Raw genomic sequence first — 22,059 nt, 5'->3', positions numbered from 1 at the left:
CAGCTAAGAGATTTGCTAACTTTGTCACTCTATCACCTAGTCATTGTGAAGCTGCTTTAATGAACAAAGGCCATTAATCTAAGCAGAAAGCGTGTTCCCCTTTCTCACAGCTTTAGCACGAGCACCGATTTCTAAATATAGATACTACAATCACTCTCTTCATTATGCTGCTTCAGAAACTTATGTTCTATCTTTTTCCACAGTAACTTTCATTCATTCATTCTGTCCCACATTAACCTCTATCAGGGAAAGCCAAATCAAGCCAAGCCCTTCTTTTTCAACCACTTTGATAAGCTGCTTCTTCTCCTTTAAAAACAGCCAACTTTTTTCTGCAACAAAGCCCTCTCCCCAAGAATTGGTCGTGCAATACTTCTATTAAATAAGTCATTTACACTAGCAGTTTTTAAATAACTGCCTGTGGGCCAAAAAAAACTTTGATGCATTTTGACAGCTACATACTAGAGGAATGAAAGTAATAAAATGGCTCATGGAAAACAGGTAACAAAGACCACTACAATAGATTTGTACTTTTCTTAACAGATATTCGGCTTACCGAAAAAGTACCTGTAACTGGTGTCTATTTAGGACCAGATAAGTATGAGCTCTGTTTTAAAAAGACCTCTAAAAGTCTCTGAAGTAATATTCTCAGATATTTGCAAAACAGAGCCACCAAAGTGTTTTTACAATTACACAGGAACACAAAACATGAAGCTCCACTTATCCTACGTTTAAAAACAATAAGCAGTATCATAAGCATTTCTGTCTCCCATACGATGCAGTCTTACCTTCTGTCTTCCCATTTTTCAGCATATGAACTAGCCCAGAGTTCTCCATTTCCACTATAGTTTTCATATGCTTGGAAATAAGCTCCCTCTCAACAACTTTCACAATTGGTTCTTCTGTTGATTTATCCAGACAATGCATCACCCGTTCTATTTCTTCATTAATTCTAGCTTCTACTTTCTTTATATATACAGAAGCACTGTTTTCAGCTAAAAATTTCTGACTTTCCATCTGTGATTAACACAAATTAATACTTTAGACTTTTTTTAAAGGGAAAAAGGAAACGTACTAGTTATTTCAGATCAGCATTGATAAGCAAGTTCAAATCAAACCCAGCATGTCCAGCAAATGAGACCATTATACCCCCAAGATTTACATACATGCTTAACACAAAATAAAGGTTCTATTACACTGATTGTGTTATATACATAAGGGGGTACATGCAATATGAACATGGTATTTTTCATACTAAAACAACCTAAGCCAATGTAGTTTCCAGCTACCAACTAGAGTTTTAGCCACAGGTCCAAAGAAAACAGAAGGATGGGGAGAGGGAAGAGGCAAAGATTCCTTTCAAAATACCAGTTTATGGCATATTCATGAGTTGTGAGGATCAACAGTTCTCATTATTCTCGTTAGTGACAATGCTGAGCACATTATTTCATGTCAAACTGTTTTTATCCGTACTGGTCAACACAGTCTTTTAGAGGAAAGGGGTTTTTTTTTTGTGTGTGTGTGTGTGTTTGGTTGGTTTTTTTTTTTTTTAAGGCAGAGCTAAGAAATAAAAACTTAAGTGAAAGTAATTATTCTTCTTAATTTTATGTAGCACCAATAAAAACAGAATGCAATGACTTTTAAAAGGTTGTGCAACATATGCTTCTGATTTTCAAAGAAGTTTGGAGATCAGAGCATATGACAGACAGTCAGTCCTGCAGAAGAGATCTTTTAACATGTTTTACAATTTCTATCAATCTAACAAAAGAGGAGCATGATTACACTCAACAACCATTCAACTGGCTTTTTTCCTGAAACTATCTCACAAACAACCTCAGGAAATATTTAAAATGTGTTATTCAGCGGTTGGTCAACAACTGGATAGCCATTGGATACACTTAATTCCTTGACTCAGTTCATTTTATTACAAAATGTAACTCACGAATGTAGAAACTATGAAGGAAACAAAGTTTACTCGAAGGCAGTTTGACAAGTAGTCTGCCTTCTCCATTCCCAGCCTGAAACAGTTTGAACCTTTCATGCTACTGGTATTTCAAAAAGGCTGTGGCTGCAACACAGGTATAGACCAAGTTGCATGAAATAGCTCAAAGCAGGCACAAGATTAGCATAATGATTATTTTACATGCTATCAGCACCCATATTTCAAAACAACATTAAAATTATGGTAATTCTGTAAAATTCTGTTACTTTTTTCACAAAGTTAGTAAACTTTTTTCTTATTTCATTGAACAAGATGGACATACTCATCAAATAAGTAGCAACTACTTAAAGTACCACCAATTCTCACAATTCCAAGCAGTTATAACAACATTCCAAATACGGTATTACAACATTGCTGTACCTGAAAAAATTCTGCAGACATCTCCAAAAATGGAGCCTCAAAGTCTTCTTCATAGACTGACCTTCCTTCAAGACCTAGAATCATTAACATCTGGCAAGCATTTCTTATTGCGCCTCTGCCAAAAAGTAAGTTGTTAACAACTTGAGAAATCTACATGCTTGCAAGACAGAGTACACAGCAGAATAACAACTCAGAACATAATATCAACTTAAATAAAATATAGTAATAGAAAGTCCATCCTAAATCTGTTTGGTACATGACAGGTTTTCAGGAAGATTACAGGAGCAAGATTTCTGTTCTAAACTAAGGAGCTGACAATGTTTATTAAATATTTTAAATACAATGATAGGGAAGCAGGTCTCAAGTTCTACTAGCTTGGAAAACTATTAAGAATATTTTTCAACATATAAGAAAATAACAAAAAATACTACTTCAAAGAAAACTGAAAACTGCACATGTAGGTTGTTATTGAGCAATTCAAAACAATTGCACAGACGGAAGTTGCTGTGCAAAGTTTGGGTTTTTTGTTTGGTTGTGTCATTTTTTTTAAAAACAACACAAAATGAACATGTATTGGCAAGTTAAGCACTTGGTTAGGCACAGAAACACATCGATAAAATGTGAAAACAAAAGAAACTGCATCCAGGGAAAAATGCCACTTTCTGGCAGTAGGGGACAATACACAGCTGTCGCCAGGGAGTATTTTTCTCTTCATAAATTGAGTGTTGGGCAATCTCCGTCAGAGAACTGCAGCCAAAGTAGCATGGAGTTTACATATCTCCACACCCAACAGCTGCTCTGAAACTGGAGAAGCACAAGAAAACTTGCAAATTTGAAGTTTCTTCAGCTGCAGTCTCTGCAGTGTGTGGCACAAAACTCCACATCTAGTAAACTGGACGGAGAACACAAGAAACAGATTTAAAAGCTCAGAGATGCAGCTGAACTACCAAGAAACAGATGGATCAAAACATGAGGAAGGGAAACAGAATCAAAAAAGAAAACTTCAAAAATAATTTTAAAAAAGATTAAAAACACGTACAAGAAAATTAAACCACCTCTTAGTACAGAGGAAATACAGGGTAACAAGAGGCAGAGAGTTGTCAAAACTCCACTTTATAAGCAAATGCTCTGGCACAAGGCAGTAATGGAGAGATTTAACAAAAGTTTTAATAAAAAACACAAAATAAATACTAAAAAACATATTAACGAGCTTCCCCATTTACCATTATGCTAAACCTTAATGTACAAAGAAATATGTTATTCCAGATTAAGGAGAAATTTTACTGTGATCAGAAATGTGGCCTTAAGTAATTATTTATTTGTGTATGTTCTTGATTCACTCTTAAAAATTAACAGGTATTATTTACAACAAAAGACAGTCACTTACAAACATCTTACCTGTCTACAACTTCTCCTTTCCTCTCTCTTGCAATCATATCCAGCAGAGTTTGCCGCAGGTGATCCCTAATACAGCCATAGCGTACAACTTGATCTCGAAAAATAATCAAGCCCAAATTGTAGACATTCTCCACATTGTTTTGTTGCACATACACACGGTCCTACAACAAAGGCAAACACAGCAATAAAATTTTAAATTCAGTACACCCGAGCTATTCAAAATTGCAAGAGATTGGTCATATCTGCACTGTACAGAAATAATCAAATTAATCTTCTCTCCTTTCTTCATAAAAAGAAATTATGAATACCTTCAAAATTCAAAATCAGTCCCATTTTCCAAAACTTCATTTACGTAGAAAGTCTATTTTGCTTAAGAGTGTGAGCACAGCATTTATGACTAAAGCATGCCAGAACAAATCTACAGCCTTGCCATTTTGTAGTTTGGGGGCAGGGGAATCTCCAAATACTGACAAAATTCATGGCACAATCTGAAAGAGGTTTTACTTATTTACTCAAGCCCCTTCTATCCACCCCTTGTTGTTCTTTAAGAAAAATTAATTAATTTTTCCCCATCTCCCATGCATCTTCCTACCACTACGTTTAGGCAGACAGTTCCCCCTCAATATTCAGGGAAATGTCCTGAAATAGCATCATTAGATGAACAGAAGAAAAAGTAAAGCCAAAATGAGAACAGTTACAATCAAAACGTTTATGCATTGGTACTGCAAAATTGTACATAAGGACTTTTTGTTGAACCCGCACAGAAAAAAAAATTTCACTTTCATTCAACTTGAGCAAGTATCTTGAAACCTTGTTATGTTTCATTAAAATCGCACACATACACATGCTCCCCCGAAAAAAGAAAAGGGGGAGAGAAGAATAATTTTTATGTTTTGATATGGGTTTAAATTCTATCTCCCTACATAATCTCAGTCTATAGGAAGGATCAAGCTCCTCAGCTATCCACTAGCCCTACACTACCTACATTTACAAGTTGAGGCTGATCCTCAGAACAGTATTGCAAGTCCATATAGCCCAAACACCACCATAAAGAGTTGACTGAGATGCTGCTGAGCAGACACCCTGAGTTTCTTACTGCTACCCGCAGAAATGCTCCAAAATTGTCTCTCCCCTTTTCTATTCCTCTCTCTCAACTTATCAACTCTCTGGAAAAGAAAGACTTAATAAAGTTACTAGCAAACAGAAAATGAGTGTATTCACTTAATATCCAGTAGTGCTGTACCGGGTAAGACCAGACCATTTAAAATAACATTAAGAAAAATTGTGAGTTTTTACAAACTATTTCTGAGATGAGCAATGATTATTTTTTTCATTTCTGTCAGGGCATAATCCATTTCTCTAATGTAACAGTTTGGGTAATTACTAAAAATACTGCTTTACTACCATTTAAGCCTCAGGATGATATTATTAGAAAAAGTTAAGAGTTTTGTACCCACTCACAAATCTGATCATGATAAGGTTTTCTGAGTATTTACATAGCTATAACAAAATTAAAAAAAAATCAAATTATATAAAGGATGAAGGTCAATGTTTGAAATTGAGTACAAAGATTAGCTTCTCCAGTGGTTTCATCAATTATCATAAGTGCTCTACCACACTCAGAATTGAAGTGTAAAGTTACTCAACCACCTAGAAAATGAAACTATTTTTTTAAAAAAAATCATGCTTCAGACTACAGAAAAAAAGATTACAAAATTTTAAGTTTATATAATTGCACAACTAGAAGAAATCAGAAGGAACAGACATCATGCCCTTTAGTATTTTAGCAACTGAATTTACATGGCAAAATTATTCATATACTAATTATACACCAGATTGCCACTTGATGACCAGAGGAAAGCGAAACACTGGGTTCCACAATTCAGGAATGATTTCCCACTCACTTTCTTCAGACAGACAGCACAATTTAAATGAAAAAACAAGATGGAAACAGGTCAGATATGCCTACTCTGTAGCTCATGAAGCAAGCTCAGTTCTGCCTCAAACCAAAGAGTTTACTAATCGGTCTCATGAAGTCAGTTTAGTGACACATGGTGATCTAGATCTTTGGGAATATGTTGCTTTAATTTTTTCTGTTATTTAGAAACAGGGTTATTTCACTCCCTTATTTACACACCTGCATCAAGAACATAAGTAAATGTGATTCTAAAGTAAGACAAGCTTAAAATACACTGTCAAAGACATGGAAGAGAAAATTAAAAAGTAATGTCTAATATACTATATAACTTGAGGAGAAAATAATGTATGTATTACTTCCAAAGAATATTCAGGCCTCTGAAGCACGGGCAGCAGGGTATCAAAATGGATTAAAGCCGTGGTCATGACTCATCTGCACAGTTTCTGTTGTGGCAGTGCTAAACACTGCCATTATGAAATTAAATAGTAACTGCACTAGAAAATCTTCTCAATGTAAAAGCAATGCCTCTTCAGTAAGCCAGACCACTCTACAATACCAAATTAGAGTAGCGGCATCAATGTTTCTGATACTGCTAATGTGCTTACCCTCGGTAACAGATCACTTTTACTGTTTACTGGAAGCTCTCCCAACCTAAAAAGAATAATCTTAGAGACAGGAAGCCCCATTTGGGAACAGGTTTGACTGCCAAGGCTACATGCTGCTGAACAGCAATCACTTCCCACGTGGAGAAGCAGCAGGTGCTTAAAGGTAAGAGTGACTCTCAGGAGACAAGGGTGGAGCTTCAGCCAACAATTATTCACAAACTACAATGCTGCTTACACTGCAGAATAATTCTGATCTCAATTAAGCAAGCTACCTACTGTAAAATATCACCAGCCACATTTTGCCCATCTCTGCATCAATGCACTACCTGCATGATGTAGCCTTCAGACACCGTTGTGTATATATATATAGGAAGTGTCTTTGATCCTAGTTCTGAAAATAAAAACAACACTTGTCCCTACTACCTTGCACATAAGCCATGAACAATGACATCCATATGCCCCGAGGGCAAAACTCATATAGCCAATCTGTCAGTGCTGGCCTAAATCAAGACATCGGCTTTGTGCACTGCACAGATGAGAAGGGAATGCCCCGCAAAATACATAGCTGTATTCGCCAGAGTAATTGTTCATTTCTGACAGTGTTTAACTGGCACTACCCATATGCCTATAATGCAGCTAGGGGTGTGACTACTGTGCTTGCATACCTGAGATTGCTTTAAATTTAACAAGTACAGGTAGCGAAGAAGAGACACCACAGAATCCAGTTTAACCCAGTTTCCATACGATGTTCCAGGAATACTCACGCTCATGTAGCGTGAAGAGAAGACTGAACAACTGCACCTCCACTGCTACTGTTACATACAGAGGCTAAATAAAAACTATTGTAGGTACGCTTACCTACACTGCAGCCATAAGCGAGACTGAATTTCATATATGCCCAAACACAGTACATTACTTCACTACTTGAACATGTCTTAGTGAACATGACTTGACTTAGTGAAGACGCTACTTAGGACATGACCTCACTGCTTCAGTGCCTTACTGCTTGCTGCAGACTGCCATGAATTTACAGAGAGTATTACATCTATTCTGGCACTGATTACTGTAGCCTAAACATGTAAAACAAAAGGAAGAGAGCTACTGCACATATACTACAAAATACAGTAGTATTTTCTGTCTTCCTGTCTCTATGTAAACTTGAAATTCAATTGTGGAAACTGGAATATCTCAACAAAGTTAGATTTGCCTTTATTATATAATTCCAGGTTGCAAAACCTTACACTAGAACTACATTACACAACAGACCTGAAACCAAGCAGACTTTTACCAGACAGCACCACGACACAAGAGACAAGGTAATACACTTTTTTTAAAAATGCAACGATAAGGTAAACTTTACAGAGTGTCTTGTGGAAGAGGTTCTCACATAAAATGAAATCCTGCCATAAGCCTCAAACAGCAAGTAACCTAGTCATTAAGTACCGTAACAATGCAGAAACCCCATTGTACAAAACATATAACTTCCTAAAAAAAGATCCTATTGAATTAATTTTTATTTTACAAGTGGCAAAATTAAACAGAGGAAAGAGATTAAGGTAGGCTGGAGAGGTATTTGTTTTGACTTAGATCATATGGGAGCTAATGGGTGAAAATAAGCTGGAAAACAAACACGGCATTAAAACAGATATAGTTTAAAGATGTACCATCACTAGGCTGAAGCAAGAATTTAAGAGAGTAAGATCAGAATTCAAGAGGATGTTAAATGTTTTACTTTCACTGACATCAGACTGTGGCTTGTTGGGTACCAATAGGTACATTTCCTGAAACTGATGGGTAAGTAATTGGGATGGCCTACAAAATAAGAGAAGGATTGGGTTATCCTTTATGTATAACACATTATAATTGCATATACTTCCCCTGCTGGAACACAAGCATATCAATTAACAATGCCTGGTGACTGAGTTTATACAGTGTTTGGGTTTTGTTTGTTTTTTTGTTTTTTTTTGTTTTTTTTTTTAAGATAAAATATTTTAATGTAAATTATATTAGCTGTGCTTGAATAAAAAGGTATAAACAACTTCTGACATAAGCATATCACTATTAAACTACATTTCATTTAGATTCAAAGTCATAAAAGAAGAACAAATCACTTGCTTATTTTACAAAGTTATTGAAAATTGTTTCTTTGAAGAGCAGTCAGGCTTCACCTTTGACAGATGTTCCTCCACTTCATAATTTTTTGGTACTAGCAGCTTTTTCAAGCTTTTTGAATGAACATGTACTTAAGACTAGAAGTTTCCTCCTCTTAGTCTCTTTCCAAAGAACAGAATTATGTTTTACTCAACAGGACACCCCAGTGACAGAGGTGAAACTGCCAGTCTTTGATACTAGTCCCACTTTAAACCATAGCTCATGCTTTAATTTGTAATCAAAGCATGTATTTTCTAATGACAATTTGTCTTATGCCCCTCCAAGTCAAAGAAAAGGGGGCAGTCTGCCCATTGTATCAGCTCCTTGCATTAGATAGAACTATATAACAAAGATTAAATTTATAATCATAAAACCCATGTTACATTATATGTGTTTAACAGACAGTGCTCCTAAATTTGAGAAGTTTATAAAAGCATTTTGAAAGAAAAATTTATTATATGTTTACTATTACTGTAAAAATATTTTATTGTAGATGTGTCTTTTCTGTTTCTTTGGGTCTCATTCTGGTACAAGGAAAAAAGCCTATGGGGGGCAAATAATCAGTCAAGTGGAGGGCTCAACTGAACATCCACTTGAAATAATTAGGAACTGTCAAACAGCACATGAAAAACTATATATTCCAGAGGTATTCAAATTTACTTGTTTATTATTCTGTTCTGAATCTAAAATATAACCCAATGAATTCCAATTTGCACTTGTAGGAATGCTGCAGGTCTCCACCTTCTGAAGTTCTGGTGGAAAAGAGAAGGCTGTCTGTTTGTTGTAACAGCACTCGCAAGCTTCAAACAAAAGTCAAGGCACTGCTCTCCTGAGCACAAAAAATACTTAAGAAACAGCTCGTCTCCCCCTAAAAGTGCTAACTGAAGCATGTAACCCTTCCTCAAAGAGGGGACTTATTGTTCCTCAATACACTAAAACAGCAACAGCTGATAAACCAGCTTTCTCTGACACTGACGGATCAAAGAATTATTGAATTTAAGAGCAGCAGATGACATTGCATTATCCACTCTGACCACCTATGTACCTTGGAGCATCCAGCACCTCCTGTAGTGAAATAATACACAGTATTTGGCTAAAACACAACAGCTACTCCCCTAGAAAGCTCTGGATTCCATATTCTAATATTTCTGAAAATTCACCACTAGCTTTGGTAGATTATTCTAATTGTTAACTATTCTTGAATTTGCCCAGATGCAGCTAGCAGCAATTGATTTGTATTTGTCCTTCACAAACACATTAGAGATTCCACGATTTCTCATAGCGAAGATAGATAGTACATCTTCAAAACAATCTCTCAATCTTCCTTTTGGCAAGATAAGATACACAGACCATTAAGTATCACTGAAGGCATTTTATCCAGCCCTCTATCTTTAGCTATGTGGTCTTTTCGCAACTTAAAAACAAACAAACCAAAACCAAAACCCCAAACAAAAACCACCAAAAAACCCTACAAAAAACCTAGAACACGAAAGGCAGTAAATCCTTAAAAAAAACAACCCCAAAAAGGTGCTATGTGGCTAATTCACAGCTAATACAAACAGGTTCAATTTCATAGCATGAGATCTTTAACAGCTACAAGGTAAAATCTTAACTGCAGTTCTTCAGCTAGAGTACAATCTCAGTTAATCATCTTTTTTGACAAAAAAAAAAAGCGCTACCATTATCTGTCCTTCACTGCCTAATACTGCATAAAGTACTATCTTCAGTATGATATTGGGGGGGGGAGGAGGGGAGATTTTACATTAAAAAAAAAAGTGACAACATGTATTTCTTTTCCTTCTGAAGTTAAACCCTTTGGCTAGAAGCTATGCAAAAATACACTCTCCTGCATCCTCAGAGGATGCCCACCATTCTGGGAATTTAAACATATACCAGCTACCTAAAGCATAACACAATCCAGACACAAAAATGTAAGGCCCTCTCTCTTCAATAAAGGCCTTTTCTGTTAGCTATCAGGTAAGGAATGCTTTTCGTTTTTCTTTTAAAGTTACAACCATGCAACCAAAAATCAAATTCTCATCTATGTACACTGCTTAATCTTGTATCCAAGTTCTATATGAACAGCAAAGGATTCAATTAGAATTTAACATTCAAGGACACAGACTGTACCTAAGCAAAGTTATCCTCTTCAAACCCTTAAGCTTAAAGAACAACTACATTGGAAGTTTGAGTAGGCTTTACACCATGATGCTTACCACAGTAAGAAACCACACTATGTGAACTAAAACATGCAAGTAACATCTATAACCTGCCAGAATGGGGCTGACTAGCTTATTTTTTAAGAATTGCAAAATTCAACCATTTTTCAGATGCATTTTTCAAGTGATGATGAGATAACCTGAAAGAAGAATCCAATTATAATTTGTCACACACCTGTAATAGTCTTGCATGCACATAGGGAATTCAAAACAAGGGACAGACAGTAGTCTTAGGAAGACAACTGGTAAGTATTCCTTGCTTTTTACCCCCCAACTCATTTGTTTACATTTGTCAAAAGACAATTTACTGCATCAAGTTAAATGTGTGAAAAAGCAGAATGCCCACCATATACATCAGAATGTCTCTAATCATCACCATCGCCGTTTGATGATCATTCCATGCTTGGTTTAGTGTTTGTAGAAAGTTGTTATTCAAGGAGTTTAACACATCTTCTCGCACCTGAAGCAAAAAAATAACATTGTCATAAACCCAAGTCAGTTTCTCCTGCATCATTTATATCTTAACAAGCTTTGCTTAAAAAAAAAAAATAATAATTCTTGCTACTCTATGAACTTGAATATTATGACCAAGTTCTTGGCTTTCCCTGGGTGCTGACCATCCCTACCTTGTATTTCACTTCTGTGGAAAAATAAGACTTCACACGAGTAAGAAAAAATCAGGCTAAAAACAAGAGCAAAAAAATAAACATGGATATTATGTTTCAGAGGAATACCTGAAATATCAAATGTGAAAAATATTTTTTTACAACTCCTCAAAGGTTTAATTTCCTATGCTATAGTGTTTCAATTAATGTTAACTTTACTATCACAAGTAATTTCAGTATATTGGGTAGTACTGGTAAATGTTACAAACAGGAACAAGTACAGGTAGAAAATTGGCCATGATGACATTTAGAAAGACATGCTGAGATAGCATAGAGTTACAGCAAACAACAGTTCTGAAAGGAAACAATCACTTGGTAAAGACCAAACTGTTATACTAATAGTCCATAATCACCAACAACAAGACTCCAGAGAATGAAACAAAGTCATCATTGTTTTTAAGAATGGATTTGCTTGTTGATTCATTTGTCCCATCAACTTCACACTTTATTTCTTTTTGACACTACTACTCCCTACTAATGAAAAAGAACGTCCAGTTTCATATTTTGATTTTCATGCAGTAGGCATATACTACAGTGCTCAAGCTTTAAACTCATGTAAAAGAGAAACCTGAGGGAACGTAGAAAAATTATTCCGGAGTTAACAAAACACATGAGTTGACTTTTGACATAACATGCAGAATACATTTTGCCCTCTGTTGTAACAGAACAGAATGTATTTTTACATTTATAGATTTGCATTTATACTTGTGTGATAGTGTAAATTTCAGTATAGATAATTCAAACAGGAAAACAAAACACATGACAGGCAGCCACAAGCTGCACCAACACCAGATGCAATCACCTGACAGATTTCATTCTGTCATTTAAGTTTTATGAAGTTATTAGGCAAAACCAGCGTAACAAAAAATTCACAGTCTGCCACACTACTATATATACTCCATAAACTTAGATGAGCAAACCAGAAACATAGCATAGCATATCATACAAACACAGTGGTCTCAAGCAGCTGTGGAAAATTATCCCCATAATATTCACCTTGTTATTGAATCTAGGTAATATAGGTATGCTTGTAGGTTGTTCAAACCTTTCTGAAATCTTCAAACACCTACTCCCCAGACCTGAGCAAGGCCTCTCCTCCTTGCTGTTGGAAAATACAATATGCAGTTCTAAGTCACAACCAGCACTGCTTAGCTGCCTCGTTCTTTCTGATAGTGTACCCTTTGGTCTCCCAAATGTGTGCCCTGTTGTCATCCAATCTATGTAGGTTTTGGCTAAAATGTAAATATGCATTAAAAACTTCACCAGCCATACTTGTAAAGAATACACAGAATCTCCCAGAACAAGAGAAACAAACATGACATGGTTGCTTTCACTTCTTTAGTCCATACGGAAAAACACTGGAAACATTATTTGGTAGATCACCCACACTAGTAAAGTTTACCAAAGCAAAACTAAAAGCATGATTAGTTTACAAGCACAGATAACCAGGGTAGGGATTGATCAATTTTACCCAAGTGTACGACACCATCACAGAACTCTTCAAGGATCAAAGGGGTTTTGTTTGTTTGTTTGTTTTTTAACAACACAGAGGCAGCATGCCTTTATAATTACACACATCCATCACAATAATCCTACTAGACCAGGCAGTCCCAAATCACATACCAATTGGTAGCAAAAGGGGGTGCTTGCCACCAGATAGCAATGATGACTTGCTTCCAAGCAGACACGGGAACGCTCAAATCTGTGCCACCTCTGCTCCATACAGTATGCCATGTAGCTTTCTGGAAGTGTGTTTTAAATCCAGAAATGGGTGCTGTACAACAAAACTACTTGAAGAGTCTCTCTGTGAAGCTTCTCAGTGACATTCTCCTAGGTTTATTTTAAGCTGCAGACAGGTTTGGGAAGCTGTTCTTTCAGTTGCTACAAAAGCCAACCAAATTTTGCTTACAACAGCTGTCTAGTTAATAAGCGTTGAACACATTCCTTGTATGGGCCACGAATACAACAGTATTACAGGAGAACTACTATAATGCACAAAACATCTTAGCCACGCAAAGGCGCAGAGTCAAACCACTTTGGTGGAATAAATGACTTGTAGTAAAAAAACCTGGATACCCACACTCTTCTATAGAGAAGGAAGCCCTTCAGAGACACAGCTGCTGCTCTTCCAAAGCCTTAAGAAAATTTCAATATCAAAGATTTTTATCAGCAGAATGTTACTTTCAATTAGCTGAGCTTGTAGTAATTTCTATGACAATCTTTCCAGCTATGCAGTAAATTGGCAGGCATATCCAGCTTAAATAGGACTGCCCATATACAGTCTCAAAAATAAATTAGCAGCTTCAGAATCTATGTAAGGTCTTCTTATATTTGGAAGGATAAAATCTTGTATATACCTTCAGGCTCAACTGTATTTTATACTGGATATAGCTCTTAAGGAAATATAGCACCCTCCCCCGCCAATCTCTTAAGAACGGTTTGTTGGCATAAGCTTTCAATACCTTTAAATAACCCTCTATTAAGTGTACACAAAGCAGACTTATGGCCTAGTATTTTCTCTCTTACAGTGCCTGGTCTGACGCAGCAGCACAAGTAGTTCAATTATGTAATTTCCACTACTGTAAGGACAGCCAGAACCTTCTGTGGGAAGCAGCAGTATAGAATGGCACTTTCTGAACTAAAGCCTCAAGGTCTCGGAACTTTTATACACAGTTTCTTCATCTTCTACAAAAGTCCTAGTAGTCCAAAATATAGTATTCTAAAATCTTAGAGTTCCAGCTAAGTTAACAGATTAACTATGACTTTACCAGAAATGTCTGTTCACCCCTGCAGCTGCTATCCTTTTCCTGAAAGAAAAAAACCACTGAAGAATATTGATGATTCTGAATTGCATTTACTTTCTGGCAATTCCCTCACATCCTTTTGCCCTCCATATAATTGCAGACTTGCACAAGATCATCTTAAAACATCATTAAGGAAAGATAAAGGCAGGTAACACTTCATACATTGTCAGTCAGGCTTACAGTACATCCTAATGCTCACTAATTAATGTCTCCTACACAACTCCTATGAAATAGGGAGGAATGACATGAGATGTTATGGAAATAATTTCAAACTCCTTGTAGGAGATTCCTATCCTCTCTCTCCCCTTCTCTCTGCAACACCATGATAGCAAACATTAAAGCTTGCCAAGGATCCTAGATATACCTTTAATAAGCCCCAGAGTAGACATGCTTCCTTCACCCCATATGTTCTGCACCAGCATTGCTTCTGCACTTAACACTGCCACAATGACTGGCCCTGTGCCCCCCTTACTGAAGGCTTTCTTGCATGCCTGCCTTTATTATTATTCTGAAATAGCATGCACTGTTGCTACCGAACTCCACCAGTTGTATCAGCAAAGACCACCATGTCATAAGGCATTCTGGCATGCCAGCAACAGACAGTAACAGAAATGTTTGGTAAGATCAAGAAATGTTACAGGACATGAGAATGTCCCAAGCATCTCTTCCTTTTCAGTAACGCTCTAGTATCTCCCCAAACCAGCACATTTCAGCCCATTTAAGTTTAGGACAGTCCTCTACATCTCTGAATCTGACGTACATGGCACAGAAAACCCAACAAACCTATATTGGGCTTGGCCAACAAATCAATCAATTCCTTTGTCACACACACACAATTTACAGAATGTATATGATATTTTGCATGTCATGGGTTTAGATTTCACTAGACTATGAAGTGTTCATAAAAATGAAGGGAACTTTAAAAATATTATCCTGCAAACTTTTAACTTCAAGATTTTTTTATTCTAAACACAAGTGACCTTGCTTATCATCAAATGGTTTAAAGAGCTGTAAACTAAGCTTTGTGTGTTTGTTTTTTAAAACACCTTTACAACATTTGTGTGAAGAAGTAACAGACTAGGCTCAAGAAGTGTGAAGAAGTAACAGACTAGGCTCAAGCTACAACATTGCCGAAGGACAAGAAAGGGAGAAATCAATGAAGTACCAGATGCACAAGAATTAAATGCTTGAATTAAGATGAAAGGTTTCATTACTTTTTATTCAACAGTATTTTTAAATTCGATTCTACATGTACTATACTTTGATAGTGATGTCAATACGCAGGCAAAGACAGGTTTTAGCATATCCTTACCCTGTAGTAAAAACAAGGTAGTACAAAACAGCTGACTCCTGTCAATGATGTAGAGGAAGCTACCTGGCTTACTACTGCCTTCATCAAGCAGCCAGAACCTGGTGACTGTAACTACAAGCCATTAGGGTCTGCAAGTTCAAAACCAAGCATACGTCATAGTAACTTGCTTGCTTGCATCTTGTATTGATCATGTTTGCACCTTTCATTTTATTTACAATTAAACAAGCTGTAAAGACATTACACAGAATTATGTTTTCTTGTTGAGAAGTTAAATAATTTTCTTCTTTAAAGTGTTTGGTTTCTTTCTAATAAAAATGCTGAGTAAGCACAACTTTCATCTAGCAATTACGTAAACATACAGCATAGATACAGCTCTTAACTGTGCCACACCAAAAATAAAAACTTGCGCTTCCCAAGCTTGAAAACTATTTGTAAAAACATCTGAACAAATACATTGGCTCTACCTAGTCTCTTCATCTATTCTTAATTAATGAGCATGACTTGAATACTACAGGAATGTAACTCCTTTGTAGAAAGATAACCAGCAGATGTGGACAGCAAATGGCAATTCTGTTTCAAGGATTCTAACAATTCAAAATTTGGGTTTGGCTCCTCAGAAGCATTCCCTGAACTGAGTGTAGTCCTTTACTAAAATCTATTTGTTTCTGCACATTTTCGTTTTGATAAAAGTTAACAGATATCATTAACAACATTTCAGCTGGCAAAATCCCCCTCTTCTAAACTCTAGCATCCACCATTGATTCTCTGAATAGAAGTTTACAAAGACTTGTGATGAGAGCATTTATTGTTAATTAGCTACTTAACATTTAACAGAGAACTGCTCTTGGAAAGAGACATTGAAAATACAAGATTCCTCTAAAATTTCTGTTACATAAAGTGTGAGGTTAAACAAAAACTTCTTTTTATCCATCTTACAATAAGTACTAATGGCACAATCATAAGATGCCATTATAGAATTGATCTTATTCTTAATAAGCAATGCACTATTTTTTTTCCATACTTCCATCTATCACTGCCTCAACATAACATCCTTAAACAAACCACCAAAAAGGACAAGGAGTAGCTTTGAGCCTACAGAAGTTTTCTTTATAGTTCAGAACTTTTTGACAGAAGTCACATTTTCTTTTTTTAATATTTTCCTGGGATTATTTAATTTATAGGATGGCATCATCAGACATCTGAATAATTTAGCCTTTTTAACTTTACAGCATTTAACTACTAAAACTCAGTAGCTAGCCTTTTTATTTGAAAAACTTTTGGTCATCTATTTTTATGTTACCCATACACATAGATATAATTTGATTAATCATGTTAAAGATCAGAATACTAGATCACTGGAGAATATTTTTAAAGCATCAGATACAATAGCATTAAGTGTCAGAAAGGCATTTCTCTACACTGGTTATCTATGCAACCTTCTCAGCCAGTGCAGTGACAGTACAAACTCACAGGATCTTCTGCTCTTTTGTCAGTTTGCCACGATCAGCACTTCAGAATAATTAATTTCGCATACAGATAATTTTTAATATGCAGAATAGCTAGGAACAAAGATAAGACGCTTTCCTCAAATTAAACCAGGATAAACCAAAGCCTAGGAAGAATAAGAGTTTAGTGTCATGATTATTTTTAAGTATAGATTGTAAACATAGGCATATACAAGAACAAGGCACAAAAAGCCTCAGCCATTTGCTGCATTCTATATAAATAGTATAGATTATGAATGCACAGATTATGAAAACAGAAGTGTTTGAGAGTCACAGATGTGCTACAATTATAGAACAGAGCCATAAATTATTTAGCCACTTCATACAGGATGTTTCCTCTCGTGCAAACAGTAAAAAAGCCCCATATTCAAAGCAGTTTTAGACCATACTTGTCTGGACTACACCTTTGAAAACTAAGATTTTAGAAAAGAAGTAACACACTTCTCTGCCACAGCAGTAATTCCAGTCAGAATGTGCAAAAAGCTCCCCAGCATTATGCATTATTCAGACATAAACCTCCCATCCACTCTCTGTAATTCAGCCAGAAGTAATCATCCAAGACACATGATGGTGTATGACTTTCCTTTTCAAATGTTGTAGTAGGATGGTGTATGACTTTTCAAATGTTGTAGGACAAAAATCTGATACTCCATCTGGACCCACAGCCAGTATATATGGGATTAAAGTGGACATGCATCTCTTTTCTAAGATAAGCAGCAATGGATGTTACCACAAGGAGTAAGGGATCTTCCCTACACTTAGAATCCTATTACCACTAAATATTATCTGGACTCATTGAAAGTGAGTTTTAACTTTTTTCCAATGACATACTTATTAATCAACCCTAGACTTTCCTCACAAAGACTGAAGAGGTGGTTTTGTGGTTTAACACGAGATGTGAAGAGCCCTTTTCTCAGATGATACATCTTCAGAAACAAGAAGCTTCTGCATGTCATTTTGACTGAATTACATGGTTTTGAAAAGGCTGAAATGATAGAACACAGACTACTCAGGACTTTTGTTGTTGCTGAGCTGATGTTTTTGTACATTGCTTACTGCCTCTTTAAATAGCATAATCCTAGCACAACTCTCTCATTAACTTCTGAATTAGTTCATTAGCCCATAACAAACAGGTTCTTACATTGGTATTTATTTTGCTCCACAGATGAAAAAACTGACTGGAAAACAAACCAAAATTTGTTCTGAGAAAGTCACAAAATGCCACCAAAAGGCCACAAACCTTTTTTAAAAAATTCCCAGTTCTCAACAGTTATGCTTCAGCTAAAGTTGTTTCCTGTTATACACTTTCAAATACTTCCTATGGTCCATCCTCCATCAATATCTTACAACAAACAGTATCTGGAATATGAAGTCATTTAAGCTTGATGTGAGCTCTAGGCTACCATTTTTGAGGGTAGCAATATAATTTCAACACAAGGCAACATAATAACATAATAAAGTTAGACTTTTTTGTCATTTAAATAACTATTCAGAATTCTTTATATAAGACACTTCAATTTTAATTCGTAAAACTACATACCTTGTTTATTAGATGCTCAGTGACCACTTCTCTTAGTCCAGTGTAGAGTTTTTCGCCATGTTTATGCAACACCATTGTATATGCATTCCTATACAGCTCCTCAAAACTGAGACCACTATTGTTCTTACGCTGGATCTCTTGGATTGCATTTTTTAGAAGATCCCAAATGCTGTTCACATACTTCTCATCCATAGTCATCTGTAAAAATAAAACAATACGTTATTGTTTAGAATCAAGAAAGATCACTACAGAAAGTTATCTTTAGAAGTTGTAACTCCAGGAGCAGTAATTGCTTCTGCCACATTTTGTTGATTCCATTATCACAAGATTTTTCAAGCTTTATCAAAGGAAAAACAGTAGTTATGAAACCAGTAGGGATTTCAAGAAATAGGTATGAAAATTGTGATTTGTAAAAGTTTAATGCTTTTCTCCTTCAGAGCTGCAAGTCCACAGAACCCAACTCCAGAGCCTGTGCAGGTGGGAAGGCAGATAACCGTGGACACGAGACTCTTCTCTACTCTTCCTCCACAGTGTTAACAACGACAGTCAGTTAACTTTCCTTTTATACTAACATGCTACTTGGCACCTCATAAATCATACTGCAACACTGATCTGCTTAACCAGACCCCAAATCAACTTGTACAATAAAAGATGATAATGTCTGACACAAGAGTTATCAAACTTAGTCATCTGCTTGAGCTAACTAGATATTCTTTATTACAGCAATGTACTAATGGCCAAAGAATTATGTGCCTACAGTTTAAATACTTACAGGTGTTCTTGAAAAACCCCATAAATGTCCAAAATTAACATCTGTATTGAACATATTTCCATTGCACAAATATGGTTAAATAACTTGTTACAGGATATGCATCAAGCACTAAGCAGAATATGCATCCGCTTGATCTGTTATTCAGACACTAAATACTTCAATAAATACATCACATAAAAACTACAGCAATAAAGAAAAATTCAGAGAAAAAGAGAAACTCTTATAAGAAATAGTCTCAATATAACAGCAAACCAACTTTTTTCCTCCTCTAGCCAGTGCTTAGCGTGAATCAGTTTACAATTGTGCTTTATCAATGCAAAGGTGCTTCAAAATATGATGCTTTATAGATAAGGCAGTATCTGGGATGGCAAATAAGCATAGCAAGAAAATATCAGATGTCAGTATTTCTTAAAGGTTGTGATTTAGCCAAGCTTTACCACCCAACTGAAAAAAACCCCCACTTTTTAATTGAACCAAATTTAAAACACAATGTTTAAAGTTAAGTTTGGTTTAGTTTATACAAAAACGAACTGGTCTAGCATTTTACATCTAAAGAAAAAGGCTGAAGAGAGGAAAAAAAGCCACTATTCATAGAATTACTGTGGAAAAAGAAAATATCCCTGACTCTACCAATACTGTCAAAGCAGCCTTGAAAGTAAGAGCTGAAAGTAGTAAAAGAGTAAAGAATAATGGTATGACATTACAGAGGAAAATCATGACCAGCCCTGGTCTACCTCTCTTCTCCCTCCCCTTCCACCCAAAAAACAAACACTACGTGAACAGAGGAAAGACATGGAAGACTAGATTTGCCTCCATTTTTAATCAAATGATTAGCAGAACTTTTTTCATTAAAAATACATTTTCACATGCAATTTCAAAATACCAAGTTTTCTAGGCATTATAAAAGTACAGCTCATAATAAGGATAAGCCATTCACTGCCTTGGGAGGGAATGGGCTGCTGAACAAAATCAAAGCAAGACACATACTTCCTCCATCCTCCTCATCTTTTGGAGTTTTGGTTAAATACTAAGATTTTCATGATAAAATAATCCTATCGCTACTTTTTCCACTCTCCTAATACCAGATCCACTAGCCTACTAATCTGTATGTACCCAAAACTTAAGAGATACGTCATTGTATAACTAAAACCAAAGAAATCACAAACACATTTAGAAATTCTTAGCTCCCTATCTCCCAAAACCTCAAAGTAACAGAGAAATGGTGAAATGCCGTCATCCCCCTGCTTTTTGCTTATTCTGCTATGTATAATATTGAAAGGTCAGTTATTTGCTTTTTAATTTGCATTTGCTACATTGGTGCCTCTTCAGGGAAATTATTTTCTAAAGTCTTCCTGAACAAGCAATTTTACAAGTACTCATAATGAAGGTAACCATTTAGAATTGCAGACAGCAACCCAAGTAAAAGTTTTTCAGTTTTCCTTCCCCCTCCCCCCCCCCAAAAAAAGATTTTGTTTTCAAACAAAGCATAGACTCAAACCAACACTTCCCAACGCCATTTTCTCCCCTTGCTAATCAAAAATCTCCCAGCCAACATGACAATATTTTTACCTCAACTGCAATTTAATTGCTCACTGTATTTTAAAAAAAAGTATGATCTGTATAAAGCTGGCAAATCACCAGCCACTAGTTTGAAGAGCTATTACAGCATTGCTGTTTCTGGGTTGGCCAGCCAGTAAACATTTCTGTATGTTACAGATAAGCAGCACATCTAATAGTTCAGATCTGTTCAAGAAAAAGCTAAAAGTGAAGTGTTTAATTCCTCTACTTTTAATCCAAAGGCTATAAAAAAAAAAAATGAAGGAATGATTGTAACATTATTTGCTCCAAACTCACTGAATACAAACGTGAACACAGAGCCTTCTGCCACTTAACAATTGACACACCACAAGCTGCTCTGGAAGCACGAGAAATATCCATAAAAGGTAATTTTAAGGAGTACACAGCTCCATGGATAAATACACAGAAATATTTGAAATAGTATTATAAACTTATCTTATTACCTTTTAAGATTAAGCATGAAGGACTCTGCTTCTCAGTGCAGCTTCCTATTCTGCTACTGACTTACTTTAGATTAGTATCTGTGAGGTTTTGTGGGAACAGGTTTACTGAAGTTCTAGGATATCAAGTTAGAAGAGCACTGTCTTCCAAAAAAGATCTAGCGTAGGTAGCGTGTTTGCAGCAGTGTTTTCTAACAAAGCAAAGACTCATAATACTTCAAATAACTCCATTCTATCTGACAATAAGTCACTGCAGTAAAGCTTTAGCAAAAATTTATTATTTCCTCTCCACTGCTGAAAAGTTGTTTAGCTTTTCAACAGAAGAGGTCTTCCTGTATCATTATCCTCAAAGTTATTTAAGAATTGCGATGACTAAATCTACCCTTGGATTACTTAACTCACAGGTTCATCTCTTTTCATCCCCCTTCCTTAAGTCAGGCTTGTACACAAATTTTTTTTAAAAAACAAACTACTAAGCAATAAATAAGTTTGTGATGCTACTAGAACATTTTGGCATCTTTCAGAATTCTGTACAAAAGCATCTCTAAAAACACTATTAGAGAACTGTGATCCTAATCCCCTAGTCTGACCTAATAGTGAAGATTTATGCAACTCTCAAGATCCCTATCAACAAAGCCTGTAAGTGATCCACTTCCACAAATATGAATACAAGATCAGAGCCCAAATGTTTTTTCATGCTCAATCCCAGATTTCTTCTAACAGTTATATTTTAAGTGAACTCCACAGTTGTAATACAGTTGCCTTGCTTGTGCCTTCCTATTCTTGCAGATTT

General features: G+C 35.9%; 1 protein-coding gene across 1 annotated transcript in view; it reads right to left on the bottom strand.

The window, feature by feature from the left end:
- Nucleotides 1–22,059, bottom strand: part of CUL3 (cullin 3) — a 58,343-nt gene that overhangs the window by 18,866 nt on the left and 17,418 nt on the right. The window contains exons 2-6 of the mRNA XM_075507335.1: nucleotides 18,477–18,674; nucleotides 10,997–11,110; nucleotides 3,758–3,918; nucleotides 2,360–2,474; nucleotides 786–1,014 (exon numbers count right to left, since the gene is read on the bottom strand). Coding sequence (XP_075363450.1) covers nucleotides 786–1,014; nucleotides 2,360–2,474; nucleotides 3,758–3,918; nucleotides 10,997–11,110; nucleotides 18,477–18,674 — 817 coding nt within the window. The remainder of the gene's footprint in view (nucleotides 1–785; nucleotides 1,015–2,359; nucleotides 2,475–3,757; nucleotides 3,919–10,996; nucleotides 11,111–18,476; nucleotides 18,675–22,059) is intronic.

The sequence above is a fragment of the Mycteria americana genome, chromosome 7 (assembly GCF_035582795.1).
Source record: "Mycteria americana isolate JAX WOST 10 ecotype Jacksonville Zoo and Gardens chromosome 7, USCA_MyAme_1.0, whole genome shotgun sequence".
Classification (NCBI taxonomy): Eukaryota; Metazoa; Chordata; class Aves; order Ciconiiformes; family Ciconiidae; genus Mycteria; species Mycteria americana.
The sequence above is the reverse complement of the archived record's forward strand: the minus strand, read 5'-3'. Positions and strand labels throughout refer to the sequence as shown.